This window comes from Eupeodes corollae, chromosome 1, assembly GCF_945859685.1.
Source record: "Eupeodes corollae chromosome 1, idEupCoro1.1, whole genome shotgun sequence".
NCBI lineage: Eukaryota > Metazoa > Arthropoda > Insecta > Diptera > Syrphidae > Eupeodes > Eupeodes corollae.
Genome location: NC_079147.1, coordinates 294,107,404 through 294,126,198, shown reverse-complemented (window position 1 = coordinate 294,126,198; position 18,795 = coordinate 294,107,404). Strand labels below are relative to the sequence as shown.

The following is an 18,795-nucleotide window of genomic DNA, read 5'->3' as shown; positions in this document are numbered from 1 at the left end:
TTTGACAGCTCTAATTTTCAGTGGTCCTAGTGAAATGACGATGCTTATGCATTACCTTACAATATCTTCAAATTCCTTCACATTTTTGACAATTGCTTGCGTAGTTGGACGATTTTGTAAACCAATAATCTCCTCTTAAAACACGTTATGCGGCTTTGGCAAAATAACCATTTTTGTAGTTGGTTTTAACAATTTGTATGCGTTATGCCATAGTTAAGGGATCGATTTTTGTAAATGTCAGACTTTCAATTGAAAACAAAAATTGGTTTAATATCTCAGTTCAACAGATGTCTAATTCCAGTCCTTTAATTTTGAAACCGCAAAATGGATAAACTGTTATAAGCTTAAACTATCACAATACTTGTAGTTTGCAATTAATGTATCTTTTCCAACACCTTTCTTACATACTTATGGCATGTTTAAGCCGCATGTCTAAAATGTTAAAAATGAATTTAATATGATAAAATAGTTGATTTTTGTTTTTGCACTTCCTAAGAACTTGAGATTTATTTATTTATTGAATTCGTTAAACAAACTAACCATAGAACTTAAGACTAATATTACATTTATTCTTATATTTATAGATTTACAAAGCAATTTTTATTCTCTGGGTTTAGAAAGCGATGGAAGATTTATGAACGTGAGCCTATCTATGATTGTACTATGGAAGTTCTAGCCTATTGGAAAATGGGAAGAAACGGAAATTCCAATATTGGTCTTACAAATGTTATATATAGAGTATTTTAGGAATATAAGGGTCGCAAAAATCACGTGAAAACCGGATTATAAATCCGAGTGTCTTACTTGCCTTTTTAATATTATAATCATAATGATTTGTAAAAGTTAATTTTGAGTCAAGAATAATACCTTGGTCAGAGAAAATAGAGATTTTAGTCAAATAATAACAGTCTTAATGATAATTGAAAGTCACAACATTTTTTTTCCGTGTAAAACACTTTGATCTGCATTTGTCTATGTTAAGTAAAAGCTTATTTATAAAACACCATTCGCGAAAACTATTTAGATCATCTTGTAGGAGTAAACAGTCGTCAAGTGAGTCAATACGTTTGAAAATTTTAATGTCATCAGCGTAAATTAAAACAGATGCTTGTTTTATAATAGAAGGTAAGTCGTTAACGTACAAAATAAACAGTAAAGGACCTAAATGGCTACCTTGTGGTACGCCAGAGTTGGTATAGTTTAGTTTAAGTTTAGTTTAATTGACTTCTTTATTTCTTAGAATAATAACATTTCATAATATTAATTTCTAAAGCCTAATTGGTATGGCCTATTTGGCCGTCTACCAGAGTGACATATTATAATATGAATTCATTAAAAAAATACAGAAATTATTAAAATTTGTTTTGTTTACTATTTTATATAATTAAAAATCGTCTTCAAAAATAGCTTTTCTATAACGCAGAACATAGTGTAAAGTCCATTCCATCCCTGGTCACCGTTGAGTATGCTAAGCATTTCTCCTTCTTCCAAGTTGCGTTTGTTGAAGTATCTCAACCGAATTTCAATCAGAACAGGACATATTGCAATAAAATGAAATGTATCTTCACGCGGTTTCAAGTTACATAGACTACACAGATCTATGATCTGGCAGATCTGGTCGGTGGGGTACAAAGTTGAGACTGAGCAATTCTCCTCTTGCTTTGAAAATAATATTTATTTTATTTAATAAGTTCTTATTTAGAACGTACGAGTTCTGTTGAAGGTTATAGTTAAGACGATTATAGTAGCATCTAGACAGAGAAGAGCTGGCTTCCGATGCATATCTCTCAAACAAGATGCTTCCAAACTTTTCGAGGATCTCATTGAACTTTCTCCTTAGCATTGACGGTTGTTCCCTTGAGGATATGTTCATGATTGTACCACATGTTTCGGCGAGGTTAGTCCATTCTTCGAACATTGATCCTTTTCCTTGGATAGCTGCTCTTAGAACTTTTTAACTTCCCATAGGAAGTTATTGTAATGGGTCCGATTTGTCAAATTGAAAATTTTGACATTTCTCGACGTTTCAAGGTCCCTAGAGTCGAAATAAAAGATTTTTAGAAAGATGTCTGTGCGTGCGTGTGTACGAACGTTTGTACGTCCGTACGTCCGTACGTCCGTACGTTCGCGACGTTTTTTTCGTCGTCCATAGCTCAAGAACCAGAAGAGATATCGACTTCAAATAAATTTTGTTATACAGATAATAAGGCAGAAAGGGCTCTCAAGAAAATTGCGTGGGTGGTTTTTTTACCATAGCAGTTTGAAAAAAAGGTGCAAATTTTGGTTAACCCTAAATATCTTACGAACCAAAAACGCTAGAGACTTGAATTAAATTTTATAAAATATATTGTAACGTGATACTAAACAGATGTATTTTTTGAAAAAAATCAATATAACGGTTTTTTTTATAAATCAATAAAACTGAAAAAAAAAATTTGTCACCTCCAAAATTTTACGACTGAAATATGATTTCATCTCTAAAACAATTTTGTGCAACGAAGAATAATGTTTTTGACATCTGATAAAATTTTGACAAAAATTGAATTGACAGTTTTTATTACAAAAAATAAAAACCTAAAAGAAAATGTACAAAAGTTGGTAAAAATCGATTTTCGACTCAAATATCTTTTCAAAACTTTGAGATATTGGCTTTAATTTACTTTTATCTTTCAACACATCTAGTTGTCAACATTCAGTTAAAGTTTGAAAAAAATCGATTAGAGTTTTTGTACAAAAAATTAAAAACCGAAAAAAAAATTAACAAAAGTTCGTAAAAAATGATTTTCGACTCAAATATCTTTTAAAAACTTTGAGATAATAGATTTTAACTAATTTTTTCTTATAAGAAATATTGTTGTCAGCATTAGGACAAATTTTGAGAAAAATCGAATTTACAGTTTTTTTACAAAAAATAAAACTCTATAAAAACAATACCTACTAAAACTTGGTGAAAATTTACTTTCGGCTCAAATAGCTTTTCAAAAATTAAATATATTTGCATCAAACTTATCTTATTTCACAGAAAATATTGTTTTCAATATTCAGTAATTTTTATATAAAAATCCAACAGTCCGTTTTTTTCATAAAAATAAAATCTACAAAAAATAGAGCGCAAATTTGGTAAAAATACATATAGACAAACTTTTAAGCAAGACAAATCGACAGACAGGATGGGAAGTTATCAGTGTGGGTCGCATCCCAGCCTCTTTTTTTGGTATCCGATCACCATCCATTTCAAATACCTTTACTATATAGTTGAAGTGTATTGCGAGGGTGTCCATAATCAAAGGTGGTGTACCTGTTTCTAGGTAAACCATGTAGTTTGGGGTAGTTTTTGGTAGTCGAAGTATTCTTTTCACAAAATATCTTAGGAATTTTTTCACAGATTTAAAGGAGGAATATCCCCAAACTTGCGTTCCGTAGAGCAGGATTGACAGGGCTTTAGAGCGGAACAACTTTTGCTTAGCACTGTGCTCAACATACCTGTTTCTGAAGCACCTTTCCCATAACGAAGAGATTGCACGCTTGGCCTCCGCCAATTTTCCCTCCAGATGTTGTCTCATATTCAGGGTTGAGGTTACCAAAAGTCCTAGGTATTTGTACTCGCTCACAATGTCGATTGTCTGTCCGTTATATTTCCACTGCTCATTTCTTGAATATGTGCCACCCCCACCTCTGAAAATCATCATCTTCGATTTTTGCAAATTAACTTCCAGATTCCATCGATTGCAATATATCGCACGCCTGTTTATCATCAGCTTCATGCCATCTACTGTTTCGGAGAATAGCACGATGTCATCTGCATACATAAGCGCTGGAACAGTCAATCCTTCTACAGTGATTCCACCTCTCACTTCATCAGTATTATCATTTATGAAAATTATAAAAAGGAGGGCGCTAAGAATACAGCCTTGCTTAAGACCATGTTACTGTTGCAAACTCCTCGGATATAGACTCGCCGTCCCAAACGTAAGCTAAGTTGTTGTCGTACATCGCTCTTAGCACGTTTATAACTTTACTTGACACCTGATGCAGAGAGCTTGTAAAAGAGAGCTTGACGGTCGACAGAGTCAAAAGCTGCACAAAAGTCTATAAAGAAAGCGTAGAATTTCTTCTGCTTCCTTTTATAAAGATCAGCAATGTTCAGCAGTGATAAAATATGGTCTAGGGTTGAATAACTTTTCCTGAAACCAGCCTGGAATTCCGGTAGAATGTTCTTGTCCTCCACCCACTTCGACAGTCTGTTGTGTATAAGTCCAGGAAATAGCTTAGCGCAGGTGTTAAGAAAAGAAATCCCCCTGTAGTTTGCTGGGTCCTAGTAGCTACCTCGTAGCACTTTCAAAAATTCGGCTGAATTCGGATGTTAAAAGAAAGATACATTTTTCCGTGGCGTGTTTGAAGAATTCAAAGGGGATTCGGTCATTCCCTGGGGCTTTGTTTAATTTTGCATTTGTGACAACTTCTTTTACTTCTTGGAACGAAAAAGGGGCATCTAAGTACTCATCGAGGACCGAGGGACCATTTGTTGAGCGATTGAGAAGGCTGATGAAGTAGTCTCTAAGATCAGATGCCTGCAAACCCAGAGCGATAGTATTTATTTTTCCATTAAGATGCTTAACAGCTTTCCAAAACTCTGAAGATGAGCGGGTGTTATTTATAACGGCAATATTTAAATTTTCAAAGGAAACTCTCTTGGCATTACATAATCGTTTGAAGTTCCTATTCGTATCCGTATATAATTTTCTAAAAATCTGTAGGTTGTGGGTTCTTAAAAGATTGAGGTAATTAAACAATTTTCTTGCTTTCATGCATTCAACATCAAACCATTTTTGTTTAATTAATGCTTTATTTTTTTGGGGATTGTTTTACGGGTTTGGTATAAAAATATTATGACCGCTCATCCCTAAAAACTACGCTGTATGATCTATTATATAAGTACGACGAAACCAAACTAACAAATTTATCGTTAAAGCCTTGGGATTTAAGTTTGGAAGTTAATGTTTTATGGCACAATTTATCAAAGGCCTTACTGAAGTCTGTGAAGACACAGTCAACTTGTTTCCGTTTTTCAAACGAATCTAAACAAAATGAACTGAAATGAAAGAGGTTAGTAACTGTTGACTTATTTTGAACAAAACCATGTTGACTGTCACAAATTATAGACCTACTATTAAACAATATGACTTTACAAATAATATACTCAAATAACTTAGGGATGACGGACAGTTTTGCACCGGGACGATAATTTTGTATTTCATTTTTACTGCCCTTTTTATGTATCGGTGTTATGAACGCACTCTTCCAAATTTCAGGATGATTTGACCGATTTATTGAAAAGATAGGATGCGCATTTTTTCAAAATATAAGAAGGTATACCGTTTGGACCAGGGCTATAACAAACGTCAAGTTCTGAAGCTTTGCAAACGATTTCATCTTCAGAGATCCAAAGACTTATTGAATTCAAATGAGGGAAATTTCGTGAGAGGGTCAATAACTCGGGCGTTTGACAGGAGTTTGCTACTTCGAAAGCATCTTTGATCCATGCTAAGTTCGTTGTTGAAAGAAATGCACTTTGGATACACGTCAGTATTTCTCTTAACTCCATAACTCCAAAAGTTTTGTGTGTTGTTTTTTATGTCGGTTTCAGTATTTAAAATAAAGTCATTATAAAGAATATCTGAATAGTCAATTAACATATTTCTTAGCTCATTGTATATTACCAAGTTATTATCAGCTTTTGCTTTATTACATTTAATACAGAATTTTAAAGTTTTTTTAAACAAGAGTCAAACCATGGAGGAGATTTAGAAATATTGCGCGGTTTTCTCAAAGGTTTGGTCCCATAAAAAAGGTTAAAGAGAATACAGTAGAATTTATAGCACATAGCATTAATCACAGTTCTCAAACAAATGATTCCAGTTAACTTTACATAACAGGTTGAAAAGTTCATTAAGTCTGCATTTTTTGAAGTTAAATTCGAGATTTTCTTTGAAGCAATTAGGAACATTACATACATTTAAATTAAAAGATAGGTCTAATGCTGGGTGATGTCGGTCTTCTTCAACAAGTAGAGTATTGGCTGAATTTACAGCATTGAGTGTGTCCGAGAAGAATATAAGATCCAATATTTTGTTGAAGTTGTTGGCAATCCCATTAAATTGGCTTAGTCCACATGAGGAAAGACCGTCAATTGTCAAGAATTCGTTGGTAGAGGACATGTTAATAGGAGATTGATAGTTCTCATGCGTCTGTTTAGTCCAGATCAAGTTTGGAAGATTGAAATCTCCTAAAACTAGTAACTCGTCGTGTGGCTCAATTTGATCGTTTATTTTGTCTATGCAATTAATTAAGTCTTCATAAACGTTGTTAGGAGAACTTGGAGGTATATATGTGGCGATAATGTATAGCAGTCCCGTCTCAGTTTTAACTTTTATGCAAATCATTTATACATCAGATTGATGAAAGTCTTCAACCAAAGTGCATATCAAGCAATTTTTTACGGCAAGCAGAAGTCCACCTCCTACAGTTCTGATTCCATTTCAACAGTGTCTATCACGTCTGTACACAGTTCCAATTTAAGAATGTCGTGTGTTAGAATATATATTATTGTAGAACTTATTGATCTTTGTCCGTAGTCCGCAGATCCTGCCCTTTTGCAATTGACCATATTCAAATCCACTTTGGTCAAACCTTTTTTTCGATTTCTAAAACTTGTAATTTCCTTTTGAAAAACCACATTGAAGTTCTTCTAACTTTTTGCGATCATCGGCTTAAGATCGACTGAAACCCTCTTCACAAAAATATAAATAATTATAAAATATTTTTGTATATTTATTAAGAACAATACAAAATAAAACTGCTACTGTTACCTTCTTAGACAAGAACAAACAAAAATAAAAAAGAATATTTCAATATCGTTTTCGGTTTCAAGCTATTTGTCTTATTTTCTACACTAAAAAAAGCTTCATAAATTCTTAGAGTACTTGGACGCTGAGAATATCTTCACTTTAAGCAAACCCGGATTCACCTCGCTCCATCTGAAAAAAAAAACATGGAAATCATTTAAAAAGAAAATCAAAAAAATGAAATAAATAAAACGCACTTTAAATTCCTTTCTTTGAGCCTACTCTTGACTCTCGTCTTGATCATCGAGACCCCACCGGTGCTGTGCAATCCTCGACCTGTTATTATGAACACGTACTTAAAGCTACGAAATATACTCCGTAGCTTGGCTATGTGGCGATCCACGAATATGTCCAAGCAAGCCACAGCTTCCACCACGTGAAGATAATGCAGATCAATGAAATCGGGGTTGTTCTGGGTGAGGTCATGGACTTCCATGATGCAGTTGGCAGCACGATGGTTATAAATGTCGATTTTCCGCTTGTGGAGATTTGCAATCTGCGAATAGTAGACCGCAACTCCGCTGTTCCCTCGTTGAATGGCCTCCTTGGCTTTTTGATAGCACTCTGCGCGCAATTGACAATGGTGGGCAGCATAGTTGCGGGTCTCTTCGAATTCGGAGAGAGCCAAGCGTTTGGCCTCCTCCGGAGAGAGAGATCTCTGGCGAGCGGAAGTTTCCTGTTGCTTGGAATGCATCTTTTGGAAGCTCTGACCCGCCGAAGTGTTGATCTTCGACTCCTGCCTGTCTGCTTCTTCGTTGAGCTGCTGAAAAAATAGAACACCGTAAACAAAAATACACACACTTCTATAAATCGCTTACCTTTTCATTTTCATTTCGGGCCTTTTCAATGAGCACCTCAGCTGAAAGCTGGTGATCGACTGTGGCGGGCTGTATTGAACTCTTCAGCACCTCGACAGTGTCGCTGAACTTGTTGTTATGGGCGGCAAGGATGTCCAAGAGTGTATCTCGCGGGATATTAGGAAATATCTCACACAATTTCATTCGCGTCAGATGTGAGGCCAAATCGTTCGGGTGCTTCGAGGCCAAGCCATTGTACTGCTCCTGTTCAGTCTTGTAGATCATCCAAGCATATTCCATGTCGAGGAGTTCTTTGATGTTCTCCGGTGGCTGCTTAAGGTTTTGATACTTTGGGTTCTTCAATAGACGGGCGAATTCTTCGTCTTCCTTGAGCAGACTTTGGCGCTGTTCCTCCTGCTGATTGTACACCGATTCCATCCACAACACATACAACTCCCGGGCGAGGGTCTTCGGCATGAATACGTTGGTTTTGTACTTCTCAGGTGCTCCGAGCAGTGATGTTTCCGAAATGAAAATCTCCGACAACTGACCAATCAGATCCTCGCCAAGATTTATTTCTATCACTTCTGTACCCTCACCACCATCCTCCTCGCTGTTATTATCATTCTCGTCCACGTCCTCGGTTTGTATTTGAACATCTATGAATACCTTTCTGCCATTCGATGATTCTTCGGCGACGTTACGTTTGTTGCGAATTTTCTTCACATGACTAGAATAGTGCTCCTCGCCGAGCACGAAACTCTTCTCCACTGCTTCCTTTACTTCGAGAACCTGAGCCGAGGTTGCCATGCGATTGCGAGCTGGTTTTTGCCGCTGTGGTTTCACATTGACTTCAGGCAGTGGTGACGAAACAGCAGCCGCCGCCGCAAGAGGAGAAGGCGAAGAGATCTCAGGTCGATCGCAGTAACAGTTAAAGTTGTCGCAATCCTGCAGAGAATCTTGAAGAGCATTCTTGTTGGCGATGGAGTCTTCGTCTTTGATTAGAATGTCCACAGCCCAATCGATGCTGCCATTGCACTTCACAAACAGATCCCATAGCTCGGCGTTGGGCTTATTGGGGTAGATTTGTCGGAAGGCAACGAATGACTCGTTCTCATTCTCACAGCCAACACGATGGCGAACTAGCTTCACAGATTCCTCCCTTTCGCTTGTTGGCTTCTCTCGATTAGGCACGTTTATTGACTTGACGCCCTCTTTGAGGAGCTGCAGCAGGCCACAGTCGTTGTTGCTGCTGCTGCTGGTGGTCTCATCCAAGACCATTGGTTCGGATAAAGAGGCAGCTGCTGATGCTGCACTCACAGGAATACCCCAAAAGTTCGTAGCTTCCTGCTCGTAGGCTTGCCAAACATTTGGAACAGCTGGAAAAAGTTGCGTGGGCATGATCATTTCACTGTCATTGTCGCATGTCTTGTTTGCAGAGGGTGAAGTGAACGACACTCCCCAGAAACTTGGTGCATCTGGATTAAGAGGCTTGGGACTAACAACTGGGGTGTTGTTTACTTCGCTTTCTTGGTCTTGTGGGTTTACTTGTAGTTCGTAATCGTCGTCCTCTTGCTCGATGATGTTTTTCTTACTCTTTCTTGGGGATCTTGGAGGAGGCAATAGCTTTTCGAAAGACTCAATGCCTGGCCACATGTTGCTCGGGTCCGCAAAGGCCATGGGAGATGAACTTTGCTCCCTTTCAATTTCGATTGCAGCTTCTATAGTTGTTAGCGGAATAAACTCGTTGTTCACAGTTTTTGTTGGGGATTTTTGCATTTGCGGTGGCGGTGTTTGTGGCGGCGGCGGTGGTTGTGCTTCTGGTTCAGGAGCTGAAATTTGAGTTGGTCCTAATGATTCTTCAGGTTCTGGAGGTGGCGGATAAGTTCTCATTTGAGGCAGTGCTACGGTGTACTTTGTTTCCTTTAAAAGCTACAAATTGATTAAAAAACATTTTTAAGAATAAAAACAAAAACAATTTTTTTTAGAAAGTTGTTTTGGTTACCAACCTAAAAAATACCAATTAAATTCCAGCTTAAATTTAATTAGCATTTAAATGTTTAGAGTAATTTATTTAATTGCTGGAAAAACCAGTTTTAGGGAGCTTACCGCTAGCAAATCATTGGTTGTTGCAACTTCGTATCTATCTAACATGCGTTGGATTTTCTGCTTTGAGACGTTGTGGTTATTCTTCGCAGCCAATCTGCCCGCAGAATTACGCCATGGGGTAGTAGGTTCCATGATTTCGATCATGTAGCCGTTTTCGACGGCTGCCTTAACATAAGGCATCATCTCCCACATCGCATTGTTGGTGTTGTCAATGAAAATCGGGCTATAGCCGAGTGACATCTTCTCGCGGGCTCTGGTCTGGCAATATTCGTGAGCGTTTGAGAGTCGTTCGACATTATAGCGATACCGTCCACGCGCATCGTGGAAGTAATCATCGGCGCCTAGTACAAAATCCTTATAATCTTTACCTGGCAGCAGCTTCTTTACTATGGACTGTGATAAGTAAGACTTCCCACTTCCTGGTTGGCCACGCATTAGGACGAGGACCTTGTAGCCCTTGACAATATCATTATAGATGTGCGTATAGACCGAGGGGAGGTCTTGAAACCGTGATTTTGCAGATGGACTCGACGATGTACCTGAAACTGCTTTTGGAACAGCACCATTTGTCTTCTGCAGAGTCTCACTGTAGTTCAGATCTTTGGAATTGAATTGTTGAGTAGTTTTCGAATCTTGATCTATAATATCGGCATTGACGCCTATCAGCTTATCTATGCACAAATCCACTAAAGGCGGGCGCAAAGAAAAAATCTTAATTTATACTGCGTAGATAGATAAATTAACTAACTTACTATTCCATAAGCATGCTTCGCAAATACCACGGATATAAACCAGAGAATATCCACAGAACATATCACTCAGTTGACGGACTATGTTCTGTTTTTCAATGCTCAAACCTAAAGTTGCATTTATGTCGTACACTCGTTGATACATTGTGGCGGTAGTTTTCTTTTATTTTTGTAAATTATTGTTTACGAACGACAATAAAGGTCGGTGCTGTTTTAATATCTAAAAATTTCAAAGTGAAAGCTCTCAAAAAAATAAAATAAAATATTACGGCCAAATTTTTGTTCTTTGTTCTTTGTTTTGATCTGTCATCCGTTGTTGGACTATTCGTTTCTTTTGCTTTTTTAATTTGTTTGTCATTAGGAAGTGATAATTGATTTTAATCCCCTTTCACACGGAGCACTGCGCAACTAGTCGGCAATGAGTGCTTTGTTTTAGTTTCATCGGAGATTTCCAAAATAATAATGCTGATGCAGGAATTGGTAGGAGTCGGAGTGGCCTTTTGACACTTTAAAATGTTAGAAATATCTAAATTGGATATCTAATTGATTTAGAATAATAAGCGAAATAATAACGAATGTTGGTTTTAGCGGTATAGAACTTTGTGTTTGTAGCACTACATTTACTTGTGGCCATTTCGACAGCTGACAAGGGATTGATTTTTATTTTATATAATTGAACAATTTTTTTTTCATAAGAGAACTTTGTTTAGCGATAAAACTCACTTTAAGTTAATAATATTTGAAATGGTTATAATCATTAAGTGTATGTTTCTTGGGGTCTCCATTAAATATTTCCGATGACAGGACTATCGGCCTGTCATCAGATAGTCCAATAGAGACCAACAATCCAACATGCAGTCCATGAGCCGGTCATCGCAGTTTGGATTTTTCGAGCGGATCAAATCCTGTCATCAAATTTGACGTTTGTGTTGTATGTAGTGGTGAGCGTCCATTTTCCACAGTCTTTTTCAAATTAGAATCTCATTTCGTTTACATTGCAGTCGAGTGTCTAAATTAATTAATTCATAAGGCACAGAACAGCTTCAAAGTTGTCGACCGACATCCTACGAAAATTCGTAGAGTCTCCATCGTTCTTCCATAGTAAGACCTTGAGTAGGTGCACCTCCAAATCATGCAGTTGCCTTACTTCGAGAAATGGATTCACCCAAAACCTGTGTTTTCTTTTATCCTCTTGAATAGTTAGATGTTTTAGTTCCTCCAGCTTCTTAACCAGCATTCATTTTTTTTAAATGGTCTAATTTTTGTTTACTCATAGGCATTTTTTTGTATATAGTTTGTTTGAAATTTAATTTTGTAAAAAAACCAATAACTACCGAACAGCACTGCAAACAGCGCCGACCAGCTGGAACCACATGTCGTTTAGGTCCATGTGGTTCAATTTGAGCCATAAGAAATTAGTTATCATCGTTATGTAGCGCTCACTGTTGACGGTGACCGCCTCACTAACGTCGTAATCAAAAAAGTTCGGACCGATTATGCCGCCACCGGCCCAAAATCCACACCAAACGGTAACTTTTTTGAGGATGCATTATCACCTGGCGAACCTCGCGTGGGTTGGTGTTTTGCTTGTTAAAACAGCCGAAAATGCGACTAGTCACTAAAGATGAGTTTTGGCCTTGATTGGGGTCCTCTTCCAAGCGATTCGAAGCCCATTCAGCGAACAAAAGGCGTTAACTACATGGTCATGAACTTTGAGCTCCTGGGTCAGATGGATTTCGTACAAGTGTGACCTAAGTCCAGGTGCAAAATTCGCCAAGTTTTAGTCTGCGAAAAGCCGTGTTCTCTGTTGATCAGTCGTTAATTGAACGTACGGGTGTTGGCTGATTGTTTACTGAACCAGTCATCTCAAATTTGGTCACCAAACGTTGAAGAGTCGACTGTGAAGTGCATGGTTTGCTTTAACGAACACTCATTTTGATAATAAAGCTTTAAACTTTTAGCAATCTATTCAATTGTGTAACTTGCCATGATGATTTGGCAAAAGCAGCTGAATTATAAACGAAAGATTTGACAAATGTCACAAAAAAATGGCTGCCACTGGAAGCGAAAATCAGTGAAATCCGGATTTCAAATAACCATTTCAATACATTTTAAGATCAAAGATAAGACGCTAATAGTGACCGATTGGCTTAAATTCTTTTGGTAACTGAATATTAAAAACCTTAAATCCTTATGCAAAATACGATATAAGTTTTCGACAACTCTACGGTCGAAGTAGCAGTACTTTCAGTTGTTCTTGAGCTAATCACACATTACTGACTCCTCCCAACAGCTTAAATTTGTTCAGCCCGAAAATATACTTCACGATGACGCAAAGGAACTGTGACTGCAAATCATTTTTGAAGTGAATTTTCAGAATTTCAATGCGTATTTCCCATTTTTAATAATGGACTTGTTTGTACTTGAAATATGATGACAGTGACAGAAAAAAGCGGACTATCAAAAACAAATCGTCTTGTTTTATATTAACTGAACATTATACATCTTAAAAACTTAAATTTTTGGATAATTCTATTTCTTAACTTAATTTTTAAAAACATTTCCCTATCAAAAAGAGCAACCATTCAAAATAAGGAAATCGATTTTTTAAATTAAAACCAAAATTTTATCGATTACAATTTCATACTAAAGCTCAGCACTATACGCTTCTAACTTATCGACTATGAAACAACGCACCATCTCAAACGTCATCCATCCCCCACCCAACACATGACAGATGGTCATCATTTCATCTTTCTGTCAGTCACAAAGAGTAGAAAAAAAACACATCAAAAGAAAGAAAATTCACAACAAAAATTTATTATCAAATTTTCGCATTCTAAAACAATAATAAATAATAAAATTTTGTATCTTAAATGTCCTAAATGTGTTAATTTATTTTAAACTCTGTTTGTAAATGCTGTAAAAACCCGCTTCAATTTGTTATTCAATTACCAAAGCTGATATTCATCAAACTAAAAAGTCGAGTGAAATTTAATTGATTGAGAAAACCTTCTTTTTTTAATTAAATTAGAAAAACAAACAATGAAAATGAATTTCTAGTGTTTTTTCTCTTCCACTAAATCAATATTATACGTAAGTTATTTCCTTAGCTCAAGTGGTTTGGTCTTTTCTAAGATGTTTATCTTTTTATTTTAATTATTTAAAGATAACTTGGACATATCATGTACTTCCCTGTGGGCTGGCCAAAAGCCATAAATCTCTCCCTAAATTCGGAGAACAACACAATCCGCCACATCGCCTGTGATGCTGTAAAAATTCTCATCGCTGCGATTGGTGAAAGTTTTCTGGGCATTTGGTATGCCAATCCACTGATTCCCATCACATTCCATCAACGAAGCGAGGAGTCTATCGAGCAACACGGCAACAATAGGCTTATCGTGTGGAAACCGGACTCAAGTAAATTGGCCGTTGTCACGGATTACGGACACCTGCTGTTCTATAAAATAGAAGTCGATGGGAACAACGCTGGAGTGCTCACCCAGGTGGATTCTCCGCTAAGCAATTTGAAGCGCGATTCAGCAGAACTGTTTATTAAGGAGGTCATTCCGAGGTTGTATCTGAAGGAGATCTGCACGATTGCTATGGACTCCGTGATCACCACCTTCTGCTGTGTCAGTCTGGCCGAGATTGTAGTGACGACAGCTAATTGTGAGTTCGTCCGGACGCAGTGGGATGACTTCGAGGGGAACCACCAAGTCGCCGTCGATCTGAGAAGCATTCCCTTTTATTTGAATCAGAATAGCAACCTCAAGAACCTGCCACCGATTGGCAGGAACTCGTTTATATCAGCCATGGAGTATTCGCCGTTCATTGGCGGGTTCGCTGTCGTCTTCAACGATTGTCGAGCGGCCTTCCTCAGCGTCCACCAGAAGATGCATGGTTTTTGGGTGCCGGATGTGGACGATGCAACTGTTTGCAGTGTCAACCACAAGTTCAGGCTACTTGCATATGGAAGGAGGAACTCAGAGGTGGCGGTGTACGCAATTGAAGACAGCACTGGGGGGCTGGAATTTTGTCACAAACTTTCATTGAATTCCAAGGAGTTCCCTGGAACTCTGGGAGCCGTAAACGAACTCAAATGGTCCCCAGATGGGTGTGTGCTGATTGTAGCGTGGGACAATGGTGGCATATCGTTGTGGAGCACCTTTGGAACGATGCTAATGTCCTCGCTTAGTTGGGATTTCGGAATTCACGTCGATTTGCTTCGAAATAATCCGCTAGTGGTGGATCGGATGGAATGGTCGACTGAGGGATACCAACTGTTTTTGATTCGACGAGAAGGCACAGTCCTGCAGTTGAGTTTTGTGAAGAGTTCACTCACCATGAATCCAAGCATGACCTCAACATCCCACATCCTGCTGCAGTCAGATGACACTTTGTACTTGAATCAAGGCGACAACTTGGAGAAGATCTACTTCGGATCGAAATTCATCTTTCCCAACAATCAAGCCGACTTGAATGCGAATCCTCTGGACTCTGGGGACAATATGGAGGTCCAAAAGTCGGTCGATATTTCCAGCATCTTATCGGAAAGCAAGTACTGGAGTGTGTTGCAATTGCCCTTAACCTATGCTGCAACAAACTGGCCAATCAGATACTCGGCCATCGACAACGAAGGCATGCACGTGGCAGTGGCTGGGCGCACTGGCTTGGCTCACTACTCCCTGCTGACCAAGCGCTGGAAGCTCTTTGGAAATGAATCGCAGGAGAAAGATTTCGTTGTTACAGGAGGTCTGATGTGGTGGAGAGGCTTCGTTGTCCTCGGCTGCTTCAGCCTCCTCGATCGGACCGACGAGATTCGGTGCTATCCGGAGGAGTGCAAATTGGATAATCAGTTCGGCAACAAGATCCAAGTCCGGGCACCAGTTATATCGTTGAACATGTTCAAAAATCAGCTCATTTGCCTCACAGCCGACGGCATTGTCAGCACCTTCGCCCTGAAGAAGCTAAACGCCTACAACATGGATGTCTCGTGCCTCTACGAGATGGACATCAAGGGAATCTGCATCCATCCGGCGTGCATTGTCTCTCTGACAATCACAAATCTGAAGAACGAACTGGCTTCGAAGGCCAATGCCCCAGAAACCATAATTTTCAACGTCAGCGGGAGGATTCTCATGGTGCAAAGGGATGCTAGAACGAGTGTCATAAACCACCTTATGGCCACTTGCCTTGCGTCGTGTGTCGAGTGCTTCTGGCTGTCGAACTCTGAACGAAGCCCCATGGGCGACTGTCTATGGCTGTACAGTGGAGCCCATGGAATGCGCGTGTGGCTGCCAATCCTGCCCCCAAATGAGGAAGTTCGCGACTCACATCGCCTGCATTCGTTCATGTCGAAAAGGATTATGTTGTCCTTCCCACTCAAACTCTATCCGTTGGTGATTCTATTTGACAACGTCATCGTGCTAGGAGTCGAGAATGAGACGACTCTCTACACCAACGAATCTAGCTCCCACTTTTCACTGCCCTTTTGCTTGCTGGAGCGCAAGAGTCAAGTGTACCTCCACAAAATCCTTCGTCAATTGATTAAGCGAAATCTCGGATACAGTGCCTGGGAGATAGCTAAGTCCTGCAGTGCTCTCCCGTATTTCCCACACTCCCTGGAGCTGCTGTTGCACGAAGTCCTCGAGGAGGAAGCAACCAGCAAAGATCCCATTCCCGATGCTCTGCTGCCTAGTATTTTGGATTTTATTCGAGAATTTCCAGTGCATATGCAAACAATCGTCCAGTGCGCCAGGAAGACAGAGATCGCTCTGTGGCCATATCTGTTCTCGGTGGCCGGCAAGCCAAAGGATCTCTTCCAGCAGTGCTTGAAGAGCGAAGAGCTCGAAACTGCTGCCAGCTATTTGATAATTCTGCAAAATCTGGAACCTTCAGCTGTGAGCAAGCAATATGCCACTTTGCTTCTGGACATAGCGCTGGAGAACCGCAAATGGGAGCTGGCTAAGGATCTGATACGTTTCTTGAAGTCCATAGACCCCAACGAGATCGATTCGCCGCGCTCGTCAATGATCGTGAATCAGAAAATAGCCCCTACGCAACAGCCAAACCAAGTCAATCCCAATCCAGAGGTCTTCAATTTGATTCTCGGTTCCATAGCCCGCGAGCGGAGTTTCTCCACACCGATGGTCAATGCAAATCGCAACGAAAAGAAGGACAAGAAAGACAAGGAGAAGCGAGAGAGCATCTCTGGCAGTGTCCCGCCAACAACTCCGACCCTGACATCACAAAAAGAAACATCAAGCGGTGGAGGAGGCGCACCCACTGGCATTACATTCCGTCGCAAGTCCGAGCGAAGCATTTCCAAGGACAAACGTGAGACATTTTTCATCGAGACAATCCTCCAGCGTCAAGCACGAATGCTCCTCGAGAATTGCAAGCTCATCGATCTGGGCTATATGAGTGCTTTTCTGGACTTTCATCTGGTGAGCTGGCTGTCGCAGGAGAAGGATAGATCTGCGAAGCTCGATGACTTCGTATCGGCCCTGATACTCATGCACAAGGAGCTCAAACTTCCACCACCCTATGTTAATAACGGCAACGAACTACCACACGAAACAAACCTCTTGCCAAACAACGATCTATCAAAATGTCGCAACACATCGAGCCAGACCTCGGAATCTGGATACTTTAGTCTTCCTCTGATCGAAAATACTCATCACCATCACTCCATTCCGGCGATAAAGGAGAGCGAGGAACTCATCACCACCGTCTCCAATAAGTCGCGGTCCAACTCCCAGACCTTGGACGAGAACTATCCCGAGAGGCGGTTTTCCTCACTGCAACACGACGAGATGAACTTCGCTGCGTTTAATTTCCAGGCCGAGGCCCGGACGAAGATCCTGCCCGAGAAGCTGAGTGTCAAGATACGCTATTTGCTGCAACTGTTTATCGAAGCCAATTGCATCGACTACGCTCTGATTCTGTCGATATTGCTCTTCGATGCGGCGTCCATTGGTCGCATCATCAACTTCGTCGTCCGCAGTGAATCCATAACCTCTTGCAATCGCATCCAGACGGCTCTGAAAAAAATCACCCAATGGTCCCTGGAGGAGCAGTGCATCTATCGGGGATTCATGATTGCCCTCCAGCCGCAGGTCTACCTCCTCGATCAGTATGTCCTGGCATCGGCGGCCAAGAAGTCAGCGGCCGAGAATGAAGCTGCCGCATCGGAGAACTTGTCAATGGAGAGTAAGTCGTCGGTGGAGATCCTAGAAAATACTCCCTCAAATGTCAATAGCGGCGTCGGAACCACGTCCACTTGGATTGAATCGAAGAAACGCACCGAAACCGTGCGTCGCATGAGCAATACAGAACTAGCAATGGCTAACAACAGCATCTACAGTGGCATAAGCAATAACTTAAGGCACAATTCCGTCGCAACTTCGACAACAACACCGACGACGGCCCGAGACCAACAATTAGTCCTTAGGAACGATAATGCATTGTGTAGTATAATGTAAATTTTAAAATTTTTGTTTTTCTTTTTGTTTTGTTTTATTAACATAGCATAACTTCTTAGATAAAATTTAATTATTATTATTATTTTATTTGATGTAGAAAAGAAACGAGATATTATATCATTTTGTAGATTTTGTCCTTTCCTTTCCTTTCTTTTCCTTTTCTAATCTTAAATAATCTAATTATTTTGTTTTCTTTTTTCGTTTTTAATCTTAAACAATTTATTCCACACCCCAAAGGGAAAAGCGAGTGATGTTAGTTTAAATTTATATATTGTTGAAAATATTTGTATTTTATAGCAGAAAATTTTCTAAAAATTTCTAAAAATAATAAAAAACAAAAACAAAGTTAGGTAGAATTTTGAGTGAAAAATTGAACTTGTTTTGTATTTTTGTCTAATTCGAATTCCATAGTTTAAAAGGATACTTTATTTAGACTGGGCCGTCCGCAGGCGAGGTGGCCGTATGGATGAAATATAGCAATTTCTCTCATGAATACAAATTATTCATAGCGCTCTGTTTTATTGAAATTGTAGAAGATTTTTCGAATTATAAGGTAGAGTATTTTAGATTTTGCAAGGACGAATTTTTGAAGCGAGTGTTTTAACATATTCACAACCACCGAAGTTTTAGCTGTGTACAACTAATTACAAACATTGTTCTTATCTTGCTTAACTTCTTCACAATACTGTGAAGAATTCCCTAGCGGTGTATCAAAAATGTTTTCAGCTTATTTGTTGATTTAATTAAA

At 39.3% G+C, this 18,795-nt stretch overlaps 2 protein-coding genes across 3 annotated transcripts; one reads left to right on the top strand and one right to left on the bottom strand.

The window, feature by feature from the left end:
* Positions 1–6,810: 6,810 nt before the first annotated feature.
* LOC129940486 (uncharacterized) lies at positions 6,811–10,869 on the bottom strand. 2 transcript variants are annotated; one of them, XM_056048839.1, is made up of 5 exons: positions 10,564–10,869; positions 9,812–10,497; positions 7,724–9,634; positions 7,103–7,668; positions 6,811–7,037 (listed from the first exon to the last, which is right to left on the bottom strand). In XM_056048839.1, exons 1-5 carry the CDS (start codon positions 10,703–10,705, stop codon positions 6,965–6,967), a joined length of 3,378 nt encoding a protein of 1,125 aa, XP_055904814.1. In that variant the 5' UTR covers positions 10,706–10,869; the 3' UTR covers positions 6,811–6,964. The 2 variants fall into 2 exon arrangements, with proteins under 2 accessions (XP_055904814.1, XP_055904815.1); XM_056048840.1 differs by having other exon boundaries at positions 7,103–7,665.
* A 2,445-nt stretch (positions 10,870–13,314) lies between these two features.
* On the top strand, positions 13,315–18,549 carry LOC129940485 (guanine nucleotide exchange factor subunit Rich). Its single transcript, XM_056048838.1, has 2 exons — positions 13,315–13,656; positions 13,730–18,549. The coding sequence occupies exon 2, from the start codon at positions 13,746–13,748 to the stop codon at positions 18,045–18,047; it is 4,302 nt and encodes a 1,433-aa protein (XP_055904813.1). The 5' UTR covers positions 13,315–13,656; positions 13,730–13,745; the 3' UTR covers positions 18,048–18,549.
* The last annotated feature ends 246 nt before the right edge of the window (positions 18,550–18,795 follow it).